The following is an 18,260-nucleotide window of genomic DNA, read 5'->3' on the forward strand; positions in this document are numbered from 1 at the left end:
TATAACCAACCAAGTGTCAGTGGATAACCGGTTGAAAAGATTAATGCCAATAGCATAAAAAAATTACCAAGAGTCAAAATGAATATTTTTTTTTTAAAGAAAGTAGTGCAGATATAGATAAACAAAATGCCCAATGATGATTGTACTTAAAATACCATAAAAAGTCTAGTATAATCAATCATTTGCCAGGGAGAGAGCAAACATTCCCATAAGCTGTAGCCCACTGTTTTTGAGAATTATGTCTGAAAATAAGTTTTGTCCAATTCAGCTGCATCCTAAATCTCCAAACCAAGTTTTCAATGCTATAAACTTCCTTAAAAATAAATGTTTTAGTGTTTATGTTGAAGTTAATAGTAAACTATCAGATGCTGTACACCTGAGCTTCACCAATATAATATTACTGCCAGCAAATGAATCTCTCCATTGTTATATTTTTCAAGACAGGCTTATTTTTGTGTTGTCGTCAAGACCTCTTTACAAGAAAGGAGACGAAGCAATAATATAGAAAAACTGATGGAAACTTCCAACCAGAACAAAGAACATCTCTAAAAACCATACACAAAAATGACAGTATACATGCAAATAATATGTTTTGGAAAAGAATGAGTAATTGACCCACAGCCAATGTTAGCACTCCTTTTTTTTTATTTCTTTATTCACATAACTAGTTTTGAGATATTCAGTCGGGCCAATCTTATAATGTGACAATATCTCAGAACTGGCCATGTGAATAAGATAAGTCAGGAGAAGACCTATGGAAGAAATGTGTCTGATGTTCCTGACCTGAATGGTACTCATGCACACCTGTTATTATATTAAAAATTCAACTTACATTATGTAAAGTTTGTTTTTGAGTTTCCTTATTAGGTCTTACTCTGACAGATGTTATTAACTACATAGGTGCAAAATTCAGTAATACTCACACATCAAACTTTCTCAACTTTGCAGACAAATATTTTCAGAAAACAGAAAAATGATTTTGTACAACACTTTACACTTGCATTGCCTGTGTGTGTAACTTTCCAGCTGTAACATTTGAAAACAAACATTTCGTAGAATTTGACATCATATATTTGCTAGTAATTACATGTTGAATATCCTTTTTTGGTTTTACCAGGGTCCTCACTATAAGGAAGCACTCAAGATTCTCAAGTTGGTTGTCACACGTTCCTCAACACTTGTTGCACCTCCTACAGCTCTGCATCCTCCTCACTGGGAAAATAGTGCTAATTCACCACACCCTTCTTTTGCAGACGGCGAAATATTCACAAAAAAAGAACTGCCAGGTAATGTGATTTTTAAGTAAATAGTTCAAGAAACAGTGCAGGCTATATTATGTCAGCTTGTTTGTAAGTAATTCCCATGTTCCTTGACATCAGATTTCACTTAATGTACCTACTGTTTTACACAAATAGTAACAGAGATAAATGTGAAAATACAAGTATAACTTTAGATACATAGAGGTAAAACACAACCATAAAACAACAGAAAGAGCCCTCAAGTGCATTTAATGCAGTTTTAACAAACTAGCTTCATTGCTAAAAAAAGTTATATGCAGCATAAGTGAAAGTACTCAGTGACAGGCACTGGCACACTGAACACAGAGAGAAGTGAGTAATCAGATGGACAGACTAAGAAAGCAGCAAACTTGAGCTAATAAATCAACCAGTTGAATCTATAGATATCATTCCAGAAGTAGTATTGGATTAGAGCTTTGTACTTAATAGAAAATCAGACTGTAATATAATGATGTATATGCAGATAACACCTGTAACAACCATAAGGAAAGGACAGATTGCTACTCATTACATAGAGAAGGCACTGTGTCTCAGAGAGGCACAATAAAACACAATGTTAAAAATATTCAGCTTTTGGACTAAGTCCTTCATCAGAAGTAAAAAAAAAACATGCACGCATTCATACGAGCACAACTCTCACACCCACATAGCCACTGTCGTCTTCAGGTTCAAAGGCTGGGTCTTAGTGTCTGGAGATGAATACTCATTTGTGATAAAAACTTAGCATAAAATGATTTCCTTAATTTTGGGGATGCAAACGTGGACACTGTTGATGGATCTAAGTAAATGCATTAGATTGTTCCTTACAAAATAGGAATAATGGACAGGGTCTCACCGTATGAATAAATGGTAAAATAGGAAATTGGGGTGGTGTATTTGTTGCAGTAGACAAGAAACTCAATTCCACCAAGCTAGAGATTGAAGATACATGTGAGACTGTTTGGACAAGGCTAAGTATCAAGGGTGGGCATGAAATGATAGTTGAATCCTTCTGTCACCCACGAGACTCACCTCCTGAAGTAACCGAAAACTTTAAAGAAAACCGCAGTTCACTTTTACATAAATTCCCCAGTCATACTGTAATCATCAGTGGAGATTTTAATAATCCAACAGTCAATTGGGAAAATTACAGATTTGTTAGTGGTGAGTGTGATAAGATATCTTGTGAAACATTATTGAATGCCCTCTCTGAAAACTACCTAGAACAGGTAGTTCAGAACCCCATTCATGATGGAAACATACTGGATCTAAGGGCAATTAAGAGACTTGACCTCTTTGAGGATGTCCACATCAACACTCGTATCAGTGATCCTGACACTGTTATGGCAAGAATGATTACCAAAGTACAAAGGACAACTAAAATAAGCAGAAAGATATAAATGTTCAGTAAACTACATAAAAAATCAGTAGAGTCATAGAAATATCATTGAGGAATTTGAAACTTTCAGCACAGAGCAGGAGCACGCAGAGGAACTACGGCTCTAGTTTAAAGGAATAATTGACCATGCACTGGATGGATATGTACCCAGCAGTACAATTCATAATGGGAGCGATGCCCCACAGTATACAGTCACTGTAAAGAAACTTCCATAGAAACAGAGATTACTGCCTAATAGGTGTAAAACAAAGCATAGGGTTATAGATAGAGAGATCCTGAATGAAATGTGTTTGGCTGTCAAGAGAGGAATGCATGTATTACCCTTCAGTGGTTAGCATAGCAGAATATTGTCAAATTATCTTTCATAAAACCCAAAGACATTGTGATTGTATGCAAAGGCTATTAGTGGCACCAAAGTTAGTGTCCAGTCCCTAACAAATGAGACAGAAACTGAAATTGACGGTAGTAAAGTGAAGTCTAAAATGCTTAACTCCACTTTCAAATGCTCCTTTTATTATTATTAACTTGATTGGCCACATTGGACCACTTGAGTCATTCCATGTTCACTTTCTCTTTGAAGATTGGACTACTTGCTTCTTGCACTCAGCCCAGAACTTTTTCATTTGTTCGGAATCTGGGTCAGTCTCACAATAGACAGTTTCATTAGGGAGTTTTCTCCAGACTCTATCAACCTGGTATTTTTTATTGATGCATGTTCTGTTAATTCTTCATTCAGTCTTGAGGAGTTGATCGGTTCTTCATTCATTTTTAATTTGGAACAGAGTTTCACAAGCATAAGTTGCTTCCAGGAGAGTTACAGTTTTGTAATGTTGGATCTTAGTGTCTGTTGACTGGCATTTCTTATTATATGTTGACCAGGTTAGAAATTGTGCTTTTTTTCATTTTGTTGGTTGTATTTATCCATGTTGCTTTCTCACCCAAGTTGTGCAAAATAATTTCTCCAAGATATTTAAATTGTAGAACTATGTTAATTGCTTGATCATTTATGAAGATTTTATCTATGCAAAGAGGTTTCATGGGCACAATTTCAGTTTTCTAAAAGGATATTTCTAATCCTATTTTTGAAGCAATTTTCTGGAGACTTGTGATCTGAGCACAAACGTCTTCCATGCCAAAGGCTAAGAGAGCTAAATCATCAGCAAACCCAATTTTGATTTTACATGGATTTTCTTATTGCCAGATTGTCATGATGTAACCGAGGGCCACATTGAAAAGAAGAAAAGGGGGCAACCCATCACCTTGTCTGAGTCCTGTTTTTATTGTGAAAGCTTTTGACATTTCTCCTCTAAACTTGACCTTTGAATTTGTTTAAGTTAAAGTTAGTTACATGAGTCTTATCAGTTTAGGATGGAGGCCATATGATCCAAGGATTTTTAGAAGTGTGGCTCTATGAACACTATCATACGCTTTTTTTAAATCTATGAATGAGATGAATAACTGTTTGTTTCTATACTTGTGATACTCCATTCCTAGTTTCAGGCTAAGAATTGGTGTGAGTAGCTTCTGTATGGTTGAAATCCTCCTTGATATTCTCCAGGTTTTGGTTCCAGAACGTTTTTGATCTGTTTATAAATTATGCAGGAGAAAATTTTGTATGTGCAGTCCAGAAGGGTTATTCCTTTGTAATTATCTGGGTTGGTTCTATCTCCTTTTTTAAATAATGAATGGATTATTCCTGAGGTCCAGTGCTCTGGAATTTTCTCTGTGATCAACGTTTCAATTATATGTTGGTGGAGATTTATGACCACAGGTTTTCCAGCATTCTTCCAGATTTCTGCTAATACATGGTCTTCACCATATGCCTTGTAATTTTTTAGTTCCTGAATAGCAACCTCAACCTCATTCATAGTTGGAGGATGTAGTAGGTCTGGGGTGGTTAAAATAGGTGCTTCAGTGTCTACTTGAAATGTTTGCAGTGGGTTATCACAATTTAAAAGTTTGTTGAAAGTCTCTGCAAAGATCTCTGCATTTTCTTGATTACTATGTGCCAACTTTCCTGAATTATCTCTCAGCATCAATATTGGGAACTCATACTTTTTAAGATATCTCCCAAAGGTTTTGTAATAATCTCTTGACTGTTTCTTGGGGAAGTTCTCTTCTACCTTTTCTAGGATATTTTTAAGATGTTTGTGTTTTGTCTGTCTGATGATTTAAGAATTGACTTTCTTTGCTTAATTAGTTCTAGATGTGATTCTTCAGACTTTTGGGCTTGATGCTTTATCCAAGCTTGGTGTCTTCTTTCTGATGACTGGTCATGTTCTTCATTCCACCACTCATGTTTCTTCCTGGGATTTATTGGAGCCAACTCATCTGGTATGGATTTTAATTTGGTGGTTAATTCTTCTAGCATATTATAGTTGACAGATCCTTTACCCGATTTCCTAGTGTATTCCTCATTTTTTGTTAAGATGGTTGGGTCAAATTTTCTTCCAGTTTTTTCTGAGATCGTTTTTTACCATTGGTGTTAATTTTATTTTGTTCTTCGCAACATAGTGGTCTGACCCTGAGTCTTCACCCCTTAAAACATTGACGTTGCAGATTTCACAATGGTGAAATTTATCCACGCATACATGGTCCAGTTGCCAGTCACCCTTTCAGAAATCAGGGTGTTTCCAGGTTTTTAATTTGTGAGGTTTCCTTTAAAACATGTTGATTTTGAGACCAGGTTATGGCTTCTACGAGTTTCAATTAACCTTTGACCATTTTTGTTGGTCCTTTTATGTGCTGGCCATTTTCCAATGATATCTCTGTATTTTCTTTCTTGTCCCAGATGAGCACTGACATCACATAGGAGGATTTTTATGTTTGATGGAGGAATGTTGGTTAAGACTTGGTCCAGTAGATCACAAAATTTCTGTGTGTCCTCTTTGCTGTTCAGAGTATTATTTTTATGGCTGGTGAGAGCATATGCATTGATAAGTGTGTATGTCTTATTTACAGATTTCAAAGTTAGAGTTGCAAGTCTGGGGGACGGAGACGTGAATTCTATGATAGAGTCGATAATTTTGAGATCTATAAGAAATCCCTTGCTGAATTATGGACAGTTTTTCCTGACTCTTTTTCCTGGAATTCCTTTTCAAAGTCAGTATCCCTGTGCTTCCATAGGGTCTTGATCACTGTTTTTGATTTCTTGAAGAGCCATGATTACAATATTGTGTTGCTTCATGATATCAATGATGACTTTAATTTTCCAGCTTGGCACAAGGAGTTAATGTTGTGTGTTGAGAAGAGTGAGATTTGTTTAGGCTTAATCCTTTGATGTTTTTCGGTTTGTACCGACTGTTGAGTTTCTAAGTGCTCTGACCCATCATTATCTTTTGAATGACAGCCCACCAAATCCGAATGCTGTCTTTCCTACAATTTATGGTTGCAGTTGGTGGAATTATTCTTCAAAAGACTGTTCATGGTCGACTGTCTAAGATGTCACCCTAGTGTGATGATAGATCCCCGAATTACAATAATGAATGTTACTCAGAAAGGTGATGATGAAGGATGAAAGATGACTACATGAAAGTGTGAAGACAGATAAAATAGAAGGGGTCCGACATTTCAAGAATTGAAGAGCTCGGCCAAAGAAAGACAAGTGCCATTAAAGGGCGTGAAAATGAAAGGCACCCTAGGCCTCCATACATAATACCGTTGGGGTCAGAAAAGAACAAGAGTTGGCCCAAAGAGATCAGGTAGGATAGAGGAGCCTGGCACAAGTAAGAGGGAGCAGTGCCAGACCCAGCTTGGGGACCTGTGCTCGTCACGCAAGATGCATGCCCCTGAGCATGCTCCTTTATGAAGGAAAACCTATGAGAGTTGTCCAAGTTTAATCTCGTACCACTAAAAAGATGACTGAGATAAGTATTAGTGTTAGTGGTGTTGAGAAACAGCTGAAATCGTTAAAATTGTGATCGAATCCCTATCAGAGTCCAATATCCTTGACATCACGTTTTTGTAGAGTCTTAGAACATATTCTGAGTTCAAACATAATGAGATATCTCTAACAGAATGACCTTCTCCATGCCAGCCAGCATGGATTCCGAAAGTGTAGATCATGTGAAACTTTTCTGACATGACCTACTGGAAGCTTTGGATCAAGGCAGGCAGGTAGGTGCAGTATTTTTTTGATTTCCAAAATACATTTGACTCAGTCCACTTTGTCAAAAGTATGATCATGTGGGATATCAAGTGAAATTTGTGATTGGATTGAGAACTTTCTGGTAGGAAGGACACAGCATGTTATCTTGGATGGAGAATCATCATAGATGTAGAAGTGCCCCAGGGAAGTGTGTTGAGACCCTTGCTGTTCATGTTGTATATTAATGACCTTGGAGACAATATTAACAGTAGCCTTAGGCTTTTTTCATATGATGCAGTTTTGATTAAGTACTATCTGGAAGAAGCTGCATAAATATTCATTCAGATCTTGATAAGATTTCAAAGTGGTGCAAAGATTGACAACTTGCTTTAAGTGTCAAAAATGTAAAGTTGTGCACTTCATAAAATGAAAAAAAGCATAGTATCCTATTACTATAATATCAATGAGCCACTGTGTTGGAATCAGCCAACTCATACAGATACCTCGGTGTGACACTGTGTAGAAATGCGAAATGGAATTATCACATAGGCTCAGTCATGGGTAAAGCAGGTAGTAGTTTTCAGTTTATTGGTAGAGTACTGGGAAAGTGCAATCAGTCTACAGAGAAGATTGCTACAAATCACTCATGTGATGAATTCTAGAATATTGCTCAAGTGTGTGTGCCCTTAAAAAATCGGACTTACAGGGGATATTGAACATACACAGAGCAGAGGAGCATGAATGGTCACAGGTTTGTTTGATGCATGGGACTATGTGGCTAGCATTTTACATGGTCAGATTCTGTTTCTAAAGCTGTAAAGACTGCAGCTAGTCCTAGCTGGTTCAGGTTTTCATGAATATGGTATGCAGACTTTTGTTCATCATTGAAAAAAGTGAATAACAAATGGTGATGATTATGTGGAAAACTGACAGCACATATATATAGTTGAAAACTTGCTCTGTTTAATTTAGATATTATATTTTCTGTATCTGTTGTAGTTTCTAGGAAAATAAATGGGAAGTTTAATTTTTGAATCTTCCTTGTATAATCTAGGTTATAATTGTGCATCTTGTGTATCTGTGGCTGCATGCACAGTGGTTCAGTCCACAGGTTTAAAAAGACAGAGCAAGTGCTGGAGCGTCAGCCACCTCGGCTCACTCCAAAGAGGGCTGGACGGTATTCAGCTGAAGAAGAAGTTGAATTTATGCAGCTGCATGCCTGAAATTTTATGGAATAGGTTATAATTCATTGCTATCTTCAGCATCACAGTTTGAAGAAATAACTTGTCACCTCGATGTTACTGCAGTTTTGAAAGGACTGTCAATTTTTAGCATAATCTCTTTTATTTTGTTTGTTTTCTTAAGTTGAATGTTATTCAGATTTTCTTTTGTCATTGCAGGTGATATTCTACTGAGATTGTGTTTGTCTTATCACTGTTTATGTGAACAGTAATATCAAAGGAACACAGGTTCTGAATATGTTTTCTCATTGCTTTTTGCACACTTTATGTGGTTGTCATTTAAATTGCAATTTATGTATGCTTCAAAAAAGTTAATTTTTAACAAATATTAATTAGTTTAATTTCATTTGTATAATAGAACTTTTTCCTTTTCCTAGGCAGAACAATGGAGTTCACATTTGATTTGTCTCAGACTCCAATCATAGGACGTAGATTTCTAACGAAGATTGAGGAAAAAAATAGTCAGGGAGAAGGAGCAGCATCATCACCACGTCGCTCTGTGTCACTATCTCCTGCAGATAATACAGGGGTAGCTGGCTGGAAGAGACCCTGGATGTCACAGGTTTCCATCTTTATTTTCTATATCATCATATCCAGTCACTGTTGTCTTCCATTGTGCTCCAAGAATTAATCTCTGAGGCTATTTTAGAAACTAAAAGGGAATGAAACTAAATTTTTCTGCGTACTTGATATGGTATTAAAATCTTCTACCTACTTGATATGGTATTGTAATATAGTGAGGTGACAAAAATCACGGGATATATCCTAATATCATGTCACAACTTCTTTTGCCTGGTGTAGTGCAGCAACTCAATGTGGCATGGACTCAACAAGTCATTGGGAGTCCCCTACAGAAATACTGAACATTCCATAATTGTGAAGGTGTTGCTGGTGCAGGATTTTGTGCACAAACTGACCTCCAGATTATGTCCCATAAATGTACAATGGGATTCATGTTGGGTGATCTCGGAGGCCAAATCATACAGTCAAATTGTCCAAAATGTCCTTCAAATCAGTTGTGAACAATTATGGCCCAGAGACAAGATGCAGTGTCATCCATAAAAATTCCATCATTGTTTCAGAATGTGAATGATAGCAAATTGTCTTAGCAAATGGTCTCTAAGTATCCAAATACAGTCAGGAGCCAGTCCATTCCACATAAACACAGTCCACACCATTGTGGAGCCACCACCAGCTTGGACAGTGCATTGTTGACAACTTGGATCTATGGCCTTGTGAGGTCTGTGCCACACTCAAACCCCACCATTGGCTCGTACCAACTGAAATTGGGACCCATCTGACCAGGGCACAGTTTTCCAGTCTATAGGGTCCAACAAATATGGTCATAAGCCCAGGAGAAGCACTAAAGTTCATGTTGTGCTGTTAGAAAAGGCATTCACGTCAGTCCTCTGCCGCCGTAGCCCATTAACAGTAAATTTTGCTGCATTGTTCAAACAGATACATTCATCATAAATCTCGTATTGATTTCTGTGGTTATTTCATGCAGTATTGATTGTCTGTTAGCACTGACAGCTTTATGCAAATGCCACTGCTCTCGGTCGTCAAATGAAGGCCCGTCACCCACTGCATTGTCCATGGTGAGAGTTAATGCTAGAAATGTGGCATTCTCAGCACACTCTTGACACTGTGGATCTTGGAATATGAAATTCCCCAATAATTTCTGAAATGGAATGTCTTTTGCATTTAGCTCCAACTACTATTCCACGTTCAAAGCCTGCTAATTCCTGTCATACAGCCATAATTGTTTTGGAGACCTTTTCACATGTATCACATGAGTACAAATGACAGCTCTGCCAACGCACTGCCCTTTTATATCTTGTGAATGTATTACTATCACATCTGTATATGTGCATATTGCTATCCCATGAACTTTGTCACCTCAGTGTATGAAACCACCTTAAAGTGCCTCTTATTCATCAGTGCTGATATACATTAACTGTAGCACAAGACTGCAATCATAGCATTAGTGACTACCTAATGCTTATGGGTATTGTTTATTTGGTTTCTTTCACTGCAAGAACAACTTACCATTCATTACTGTCACTATCCATAATTGTTTCCTTGTGTGATATGCAGTAAAATTCATAGTGTGATGTGATTTATATTGGATGGTGCATGTAGTTCAAAAGATTTAAAAACACATTCTTTGCCAGGACACACCAGTTCAATTCACAACTTTCAGTTTTAATTTTGTAAATCCAAAGATTATTTTTGTCATGTTCTTTTTTTAAATAAGGTTAATGAAGTGTCTTAGGATATGTAAAAGTTTAATATTGAAGCATTTTTATGGGATTCTGAAATTAAGCTGAAAAAATATTAATAACATATCCTCATTCATATATTTTTAGTCTGTAAGATCATCTTCTGTCACACTACCATGTCACATCAAATGCATTCAATACTAATTACAGTATTCCTTTGGTGAACTAAGTAATTTAGCCACTCAATGTAATTTTCTTGTATTTTTCACTCAGGTCATCAGTAGATTGATCTGTATTTTAATAAACTTTTGTACTGTTTTTCTCTTCAGAGTCGTGTGAGGGAGTGTCTCGTGAACCTACTTACAACATGTGGTCAGCGAGTTGGATTGCCAAAAAGTCCTTCTGTAAGAATTCAAATGCTTTACTATTTTGTATTCAACACCAGACTTTATATTATCTATGACGCTCTGTTTGTGTTTGTAACTTATCATCTGGATCAACAAAAATCTAAACTTTGGTGTTCTGCTACATGAACCGCAGCCATCTTCATGCAACATTGCTTTGCTAATTGTGAAATGATTACTTTGGTACCATATTTATAAAGTCAATAGCACTTTTCATTTAATTCTATTTGGATGAGTTGTCAGTGATGGTTTCCAAATTTTGTGAAAAATTTGAGTAAAAGGATTGAGTCTATTAATGGAGTCCATTAATAGTTAAGGCATCATGTTTGTTAAGTTTGCAATATTGTTAAGATAGTACAACACTGTATTTTACATTTCTTAGTTTTGTACATTTAGAACACTACACACACACACACACACACACACACACACACACACACACACACACACACACTCTCTCTCTCTCTCACTCCTCTATATTGCTTTTTTCTGAAATGTGAAGGACAAGACACTCTTCAGTCAGATTTTAGTAAAGTGTACTCAAACCCATATGTTTATTATCGACATTTTTTGTGCGTATTATTCTTTCGTATGGAATGAACTTGCTCCCATGTTTATTTTGAAATGAAGAACAGTTTCTTAGAATACTTGTGGAATTGAAGGTTCTCAGTTTCTTAATCAGTTGTGTAATTAAGTGTTCCATTTCTTTTCTCGGGATGTATCCATACATTTGTCAGTTGCACAAAATGATGTTATTGATCGAAAATAAAGCACAAACAACTTTGTGTGTGTGTGTGTGTGTGGGGTGGGGGGGGGGGGGGGGATGTTTACTTTGTTGAGTTATTTAGATCATCCCACCATAACATGTCACTGACATACTTTATAGAACCAACCATAAGCCATCATGTAATTTATTGTTGCTGTTTTCATGAACTTTGCTTCCATAAATGAGTCCCTTTTTGTGGTTTATAGATACTGCTAGGGTTACGTGCTGGAAGAGTATTTTGCTGTATGTGAATTGTAACTCCCTCAGTTGCTGATAAAAATAATGTTATCTAAAGGTTTGTTTTATGTGCGGTGATATGAGAAACACAACTTATATCTCCATTTTACTTCTTTGTACTCGAAAGTTTCATCTAATCGGTACCCTTACACTTTTCCTCAGCAAGAGGCTCAATCAAAATGAAACCAAGAGTAATTTTACACTACAAGAAATAAGCAAAAAAACAGAGCAAAACAGCATGTTTCATTTCTGGTAATGCTTTAAAAAACATAGACATGGAATTCATATAGTGTTCAATTTGATTTTCATTCAGTTGCACACAGTAACTCTGTAAAACTAACACACATTAAAACAGTATTTTTTGTGGCTTTTATGCCTCATGCTAGATTTCCACTCACTTCAACAGCTTTCCCTAAGCACTTGTGCTATTTATAAACCATTCATTCACGCATGATAGACTTGATAAAACTCTTCTGCACACTTCATCTCAGAATACTTTTTCTTATCTTCTGAAACCTCTTAATTATATTTTTATTTTATTTTGAAATTTAAGAAAAATGTTTCTTCAAACACCATACAGATCACTGTTCGTTAAGTAAGAGTAAGGACAGATGTGTGACTGTCATAGTAATAAACTCTTCATGGAGATGTTTTCATGAGAAAACTAAAACCAATGCATCAATTTTATTGCGAAAACATTTTTTTACACTTAAGGAAAGCTAACTCTGTATAAAGAAAATAAAAAGCACACACTCTAAGGTACCTGTACTAGCAATAAATAAACTTTACAAATTATTCTGAAAGCGATTACTACCTGTACTGTGCTACTGTTACTAAATCTGGACATTATTTGTCAGTGGGAGACTGTATAGTTGGAACTCATAATCAATAAGCTTGTTCAGTAGAACCAACACAAACATGCAGTACCTCCATGCAGCTACAGTGCCATCAAGGGCTAATTTACATTTGTCTGCAGATATGGTACTGCCCTATAATGCATAAATTATTCCTCAAGTGAGATGATTCATGAGTAGCAATGCACTGTCTAATAGGAGGACCATCTCAAACCTCACGCCTTCCTCCATTATTTTTAGTTGGCCATGACTCTAATAAACACATTGACAAAGCACTTGAATTACTATTTGTAGAAAATTTCTTCAACTTATATGTTGTTGACATCCTGGCACTCTAAATACTGTTATGAATAATCCCTGAACAAGGTGATACAGTGGTAAGACACTGAACCCACACTCAGGAAGATGGCAGTTCCAGTATCCAGTGGCCATCCAGATTTAGGTTTTCTTAAATATATTAAGGCCCATGCTGGGATGGTTCATCTGAAAAGGACATGACTGATTTCCTTCTCTACCCTGCAATGATTTTATCTCATCATTGACAGGATATTAAACTCTGAGCATCCTTCCTTCTTTCCATGAATAACCTTTGTTCTCACCTGTACACAAAATTACTCTTTACTGGAAAATTACCTCCTCCTCATCTTTGTTATCTACTTTCTTCTTAATTTCAAGAGCTATGCTGCACTTGTCCTCTCTAAAGTTATATTTTCATACAATGACAAAACATATTCATGATACACTAAATTTTTTCTTTATAGTGTGGATTCTCTTTATGGCAACTGTCTGCTATTGACTGCCCCATACAGTTACTTAAGATTTTCTCTGATATATCATGAGAAAGTCAGATTTACATATCTACTGTCTACTTTGTCGAGGATTTCTTGAGTTGAAACTTTAAGTCTATTATCACCATTTCATATTTATCACAACAAACAAATATGTAAGTATTTATTCATGCTTCTTAAATGAAATATATTGTTATTTTATCCTTTAAACACCTTTTTGTCTGAAATTCTTTCCACTTAATATTGTTATCCTCAGCGTGTTTTTTGTTTATTATGTACTATTTTATCTTTCACTATGTGCTCCGCAGTTAGTTCCTAGTTGACTGCAATTGCTACAGTCACTTCCATGTTCATATTTTGTCTTTAGATACATGATCTATACAGCATGGTTGCTTCTTTAATTTCTCCAGTTTGTGGCCAAAATCAAACATTTTGAAACTAAATTTGATTACTACAGTCTTCGCCAGGTTTCATCTTGGTACTATTTTTTAAAGTTCTAAAGTATATCTACACTCATCAGCAGAAAACATTACCATACATGGAAAAACTTGGAACTAAAATAAGAATATAAGAAAAAAATGGAAAACCACATTCACTAGAGTTGTGAGAGTTGTTCAATAAATAAGGCCCCAGATTGTTTTACCTTACAGCAATTAATATACATAGGAAAACATCCTTTTAGAGGTTTCAGATTTGATGTTTCTTCTCCACAAGTGTAAAGTTTCAAACAGTTCTGATAGACAGCAGAGCCGTTGTGAACCATCAAAATGGTATGTACGCAAGCCTCTCATTACAAGCGACTTACTATTATTGAATTCTTGGTTGTGGAAAAAGAACTGGTGAATATCCTCAAGCATTTGTTTGTGATGTGTGGCAATGATACAGTTGTTAGGAGTACTGTTGGCCAGTGGGTAAAGATAGTTAAACCGTCTGGATGTGCAAAAATTTGGCTCGATGATTGACTGCATTCAGGATGTCCTGTCACAGCCACTGCCCCCAATATGGTGAATCATGCAGATGCCATTGTTCATGCAGACTGGCACATCTCTACTTGACTGTTAGAGCATTGGAAGAAGTGCATGTGCAGTGACTGAGACTCTTGGATCTTCTAAGATTTGCTGAAGATGCATTCCAAATATGCTCACAACAGAACACAAGATTCAGAGAAAAGCCATTTCATCTGAAATGTTGGAGCAGTTTGAGGCCAATGGAGAGGCATGTCTGATACAGGTAATTACAGGCCATGAAAGCTGAGTGCTTCGCTTAGAACTGGAAACAAACAGGCAGTCACTGGAGTAGCACCATCCACACTCACCAAAGAAGAAATTCAAGTCAGCTCCCTCTGGTGGCAAAGCCATGATGACAGTCTTTTGAAATAGTGATGATATCAGATATTGAGCAAGATGGCGTAGTGGTTAGACACTGGACTCGCATTCGGGAGGACGACGGTTCAATCCCGCGTCCAGCAGTTTTCCGTGATTTCCCTTAATCGCTCCAGCAAATGCCGGGATGGTTTCTTTCAAAGGGCACGGCCAACTTCCATCCCCGTCCTTCCCTAATCCTATGAGACTGATGACCTCACTGTCTGGTCTCCTCCCCCAAAAAAACCCAACCCAACCCAACCCAATGGAAGGTGAAAGGAAGTGATGATATCATTCTTGTGAATGTCTTGTCAGAAGAGTCAAGCATTAATTCAGAGGTATATGTGATAACCGAACAAACTCGGTAACCAGCCTGACAAGAATCCAAAAGAAATCTTGTTCCAACACAACAATGCTTACCCACACACAGGTCTCAGAACCTGAAAACATATGATCAAATTGAATTGGACCTCATTGCCTCGCCCATCCTATAACCCAAACCTGGCACCCTTGAAGTTCCAAGTGTTTGGACCACTTAAGAATTCTCTGCTTGGGACACACTTTGAAGATGATGAGAGCATAATTCATACAGTGAAAATATGGGTATAATCAAAGGAAAAAAGCTTTTAGCAAAAGGGAATGCATGCTCTTCCACACCTCTGGCATAGTGCCATAGAGTTTAATGGAGACTGTTTAGCCAAATAGTACATGTAAAAGTAATGTTAACTGATATTGTCACTAGATTCTAACTCCTGAGAATAAGTATGTTCTGAGAAAAACATTGTGGGGTGTTATTTCATGAACAACCCTCATAAATTTGATCTGTGGAAGTTCCAGTTCAGGTGTATGTATTCTTTAAGAATACATGGAGGTCTCTGTATATACATGTCTTTCAGTATATTAAAATTTTGTTGTGTGTGTCCTAACTTTCTGAAAAATTATACAGCAGATGAGATCTGTGTTGTGGAAATGATATATGTAGAGCTGACTTTTAATACATGATATTTTTTATTTGTTTTCCATATTCTGATGGTGGTTGTCTCCCTGTATCTAGGATGGTTTTATAAACGCAATTACCAAGGTAAAACCAATACTTCTTGCAATACCACTATGCCTACTCCACTGTCTGTAAAATTGTTTGTTTTTAAAACCAGCTTTCATTGCTAAACACGGCATGAGTTCTCTCATTTTGTATTCCATTAATAAGTGAAATGTGTCTCATATTTCCACAACCACTCCGCGAAGGCCTGCGTATCACAGATCTCAGTCACAATATACGTTCTACTTTCTGTTTTGTTGGTAAAAGTCTTTAGTTTTATGTTTTCAGTGTTGTTTTTATTAGCGTAATACATGCTTTAGCAAAGATCCAGATTTTCTGACTTTCAAGGCTATTTGGGACCACAAAGTCTCATTTATATGCTTTCAGTACCTATTATTTTTAATTTGCTGTAGATAAAGTTGAGTAAAATAATTGTTAATTTTTGTTTGATTTTACTGCATAAATGAAAATGTATCAGAACTGTGTTATCTTCATTTTATGTATAAGGATATAAAAGTTTGCAAAATACAGCTTCTCTTGGAATGGCAACAAGCCTCATCTTCACTACACATTAAATTGGCTGTGCACACATAGTAACAATGGCACTTCTCACTTACATGTTACCAATCACATTATTTGCTGCTAGAAAAAGAAGGCACTACAGATGTATATCTTTACTAAGTAAATGAAGTAGCACATGCATTCTTGAAGACAGGGTTATCAATAGTATAACAATGGAGACTTTCAAACATATCCCTTCATTTCTTTCATGACAGCAATTAATCAGTGCAGCTATTACAGTATCAGTGTTACTGTGCTTTAAACATGTTAATTACGTTTTAGCAAACCTAAACAAGTCCTGGTGACACAGTTGTCAACATACTAATAGCTTACTATGTAAACAATATAAGAGAAACTTTTAACAGTAAGATTTCTAAAACATCACTTTGATGGCTGGTGCATCACTGAAAGTTTTTTGTCCAGTCACAAACTGTGTTATAAGGGGCAGTCAAATCAAAATGAGACAGATGGAAAAAGTAATTAAACTGTTTATTGTAAATGAAAACCACCAGTTTGCTTTTGTTCTACAATATTACTTTTGTTGTGTTAGCCGGTTTTCAGCTTTCAAGGCCATCTTCAGACATTTACTGAGCATTGTCACCAAAGAAGTTACAATGTTTGCAAACAACATTGGAAGAGAAGTAACATGTCTAGACTGAAGCAGAAACAGTTTCTATGTAGGCATGCTGTTCCTATTTTGTGTTAAAGGTTTTCCTGTTTACTCCATTGTTATTTATTTACGGTTCATTTTTTTACTTTTTCATTGCATTACCACCACACTGTCAAAGATGTTACTTACTGTATGTTTCTGCTTCAGTCTAGACATGTTACTTCTCTTCCAATATTGTTTGAAAACATTGTAACTTCTTGTGAGACAAGATGGTCAGTGCATTCATGGTTAAATACCTCTTCATGTGAAACAAATCCACGACCATGAATGTATTTCTTCAGAGCTTCAAAAATATGGAAATTGCATGGGGAGTGATCAAGACTGTTTGGAGAATGTGTAAAGGCTTCCCAATGAAACTTATGCAGCATGAGTGGATCCACATGTTGCCAAGTTTGTTTTGACTGAACTGTAGAACTTTCACAGGGAAGCCCTTGCACATCTTCCATACAGTCCTCATTTTCCTCCATGTGATTTCCATATTTTTGGAGTCTTGAAGAAAAACATTTATGTCCATTGATTTCCTCTGGATGAAGAGGTGCATACCTGGGTACAATCATTGTGCCATAGGCAGTTGCAAACATTTTTCCATGAAGGCATTGACCATCTTATCTCACAGTGGGATAAATGTAATAACAGTTATGGTGATTAGTTTCAAAATAATAAACAGTTCATTTACTTCTTTCCATTTGTCTTGTTTTCATTTGACTGTCCTGTGTAGTATGCATTGAATTGTTTCAAACCTAACAATAAATGAAAGAAAAAATTATGGCTTGGTAGAATCTTTCACTTTTATTTGAAATATGATGTTTAGAACAATAGGTAGAATACAGTTCACAAAACTAAATAACAAATTAGTTCTCAAATCTCTCTGGTCATGTGTGGAATGTGATGGATACAGAATGAAATGAGTCTGCATTGGAGAGTTTGGTCTGATGAAATTCGCTGATAACAGTGTCTTATGAGGGGTTAGCTCATTGGACTCTAATCCACTTCTGAGTATCCTGATTAAAGTTTTCCATGGTTTCCCTTAATACCAGGTGTAGAAGTATGAAAACAGAATTTCCCTACAGATGGAGCTAGCCATCATTGCAGCGCCCATGAGGCCACGTTTGCAGCACCAAATGTTTCCTGTAATGTGTGACAACAAATGTCAACACACAGTAACACAAGTTTCACACATCGGTATCTGTTTCAAGCCCATAAACATGTTGAATTTTGTGCCTATGAACTACTGTTTGCAGACAGCATTAGTTTTCTGTTATCATTTGAAGAAAATTGCTGCAGAATCACACTGAATGCTTGTCAAAGCTTTCGACCAATATGCTCTTGGAAAAACACACTGTTTCAAGTGGTT

At 36.4% G+C, this 18,260-nt stretch overlaps 1 protein-coding gene across 1 annotated transcript in view; it reads left to right on the top strand.

Moving 5' to 3' along the window:
• Window positions 1–18,260, top strand: part of LOC124598646 (protein furry) — a 1,150,963-nt gene that overhangs the window by 1,062,930 nt on the left and 69,773 nt on the right. The window contains exons 42-44 of the mRNA XM_047136016.1: window positions 1,118–1,286; window positions 8,382–8,566; window positions 10,556–10,630. Of these exons, the coding sequence (XP_046991972.1) occupies window positions 1,118–1,286; window positions 8,382–8,566; window positions 10,556–10,630 (429 nt within the window). The remainder of the gene's footprint in view (window positions 1–1,117; window positions 1,287–8,381; window positions 8,567–10,555; window positions 10,631–18,260) is intronic.

This window comes from Schistocerca americana, chromosome 1 (genome assembly GCF_021461395.2).
Source record: "Schistocerca americana isolate TAMUIC-IGC-003095 chromosome 1, iqSchAmer2.1, whole genome shotgun sequence".
Taxonomy (NCBI): Eukaryota; Metazoa; Arthropoda; class Insecta; order Orthoptera; family Acrididae; genus Schistocerca; species Schistocerca americana.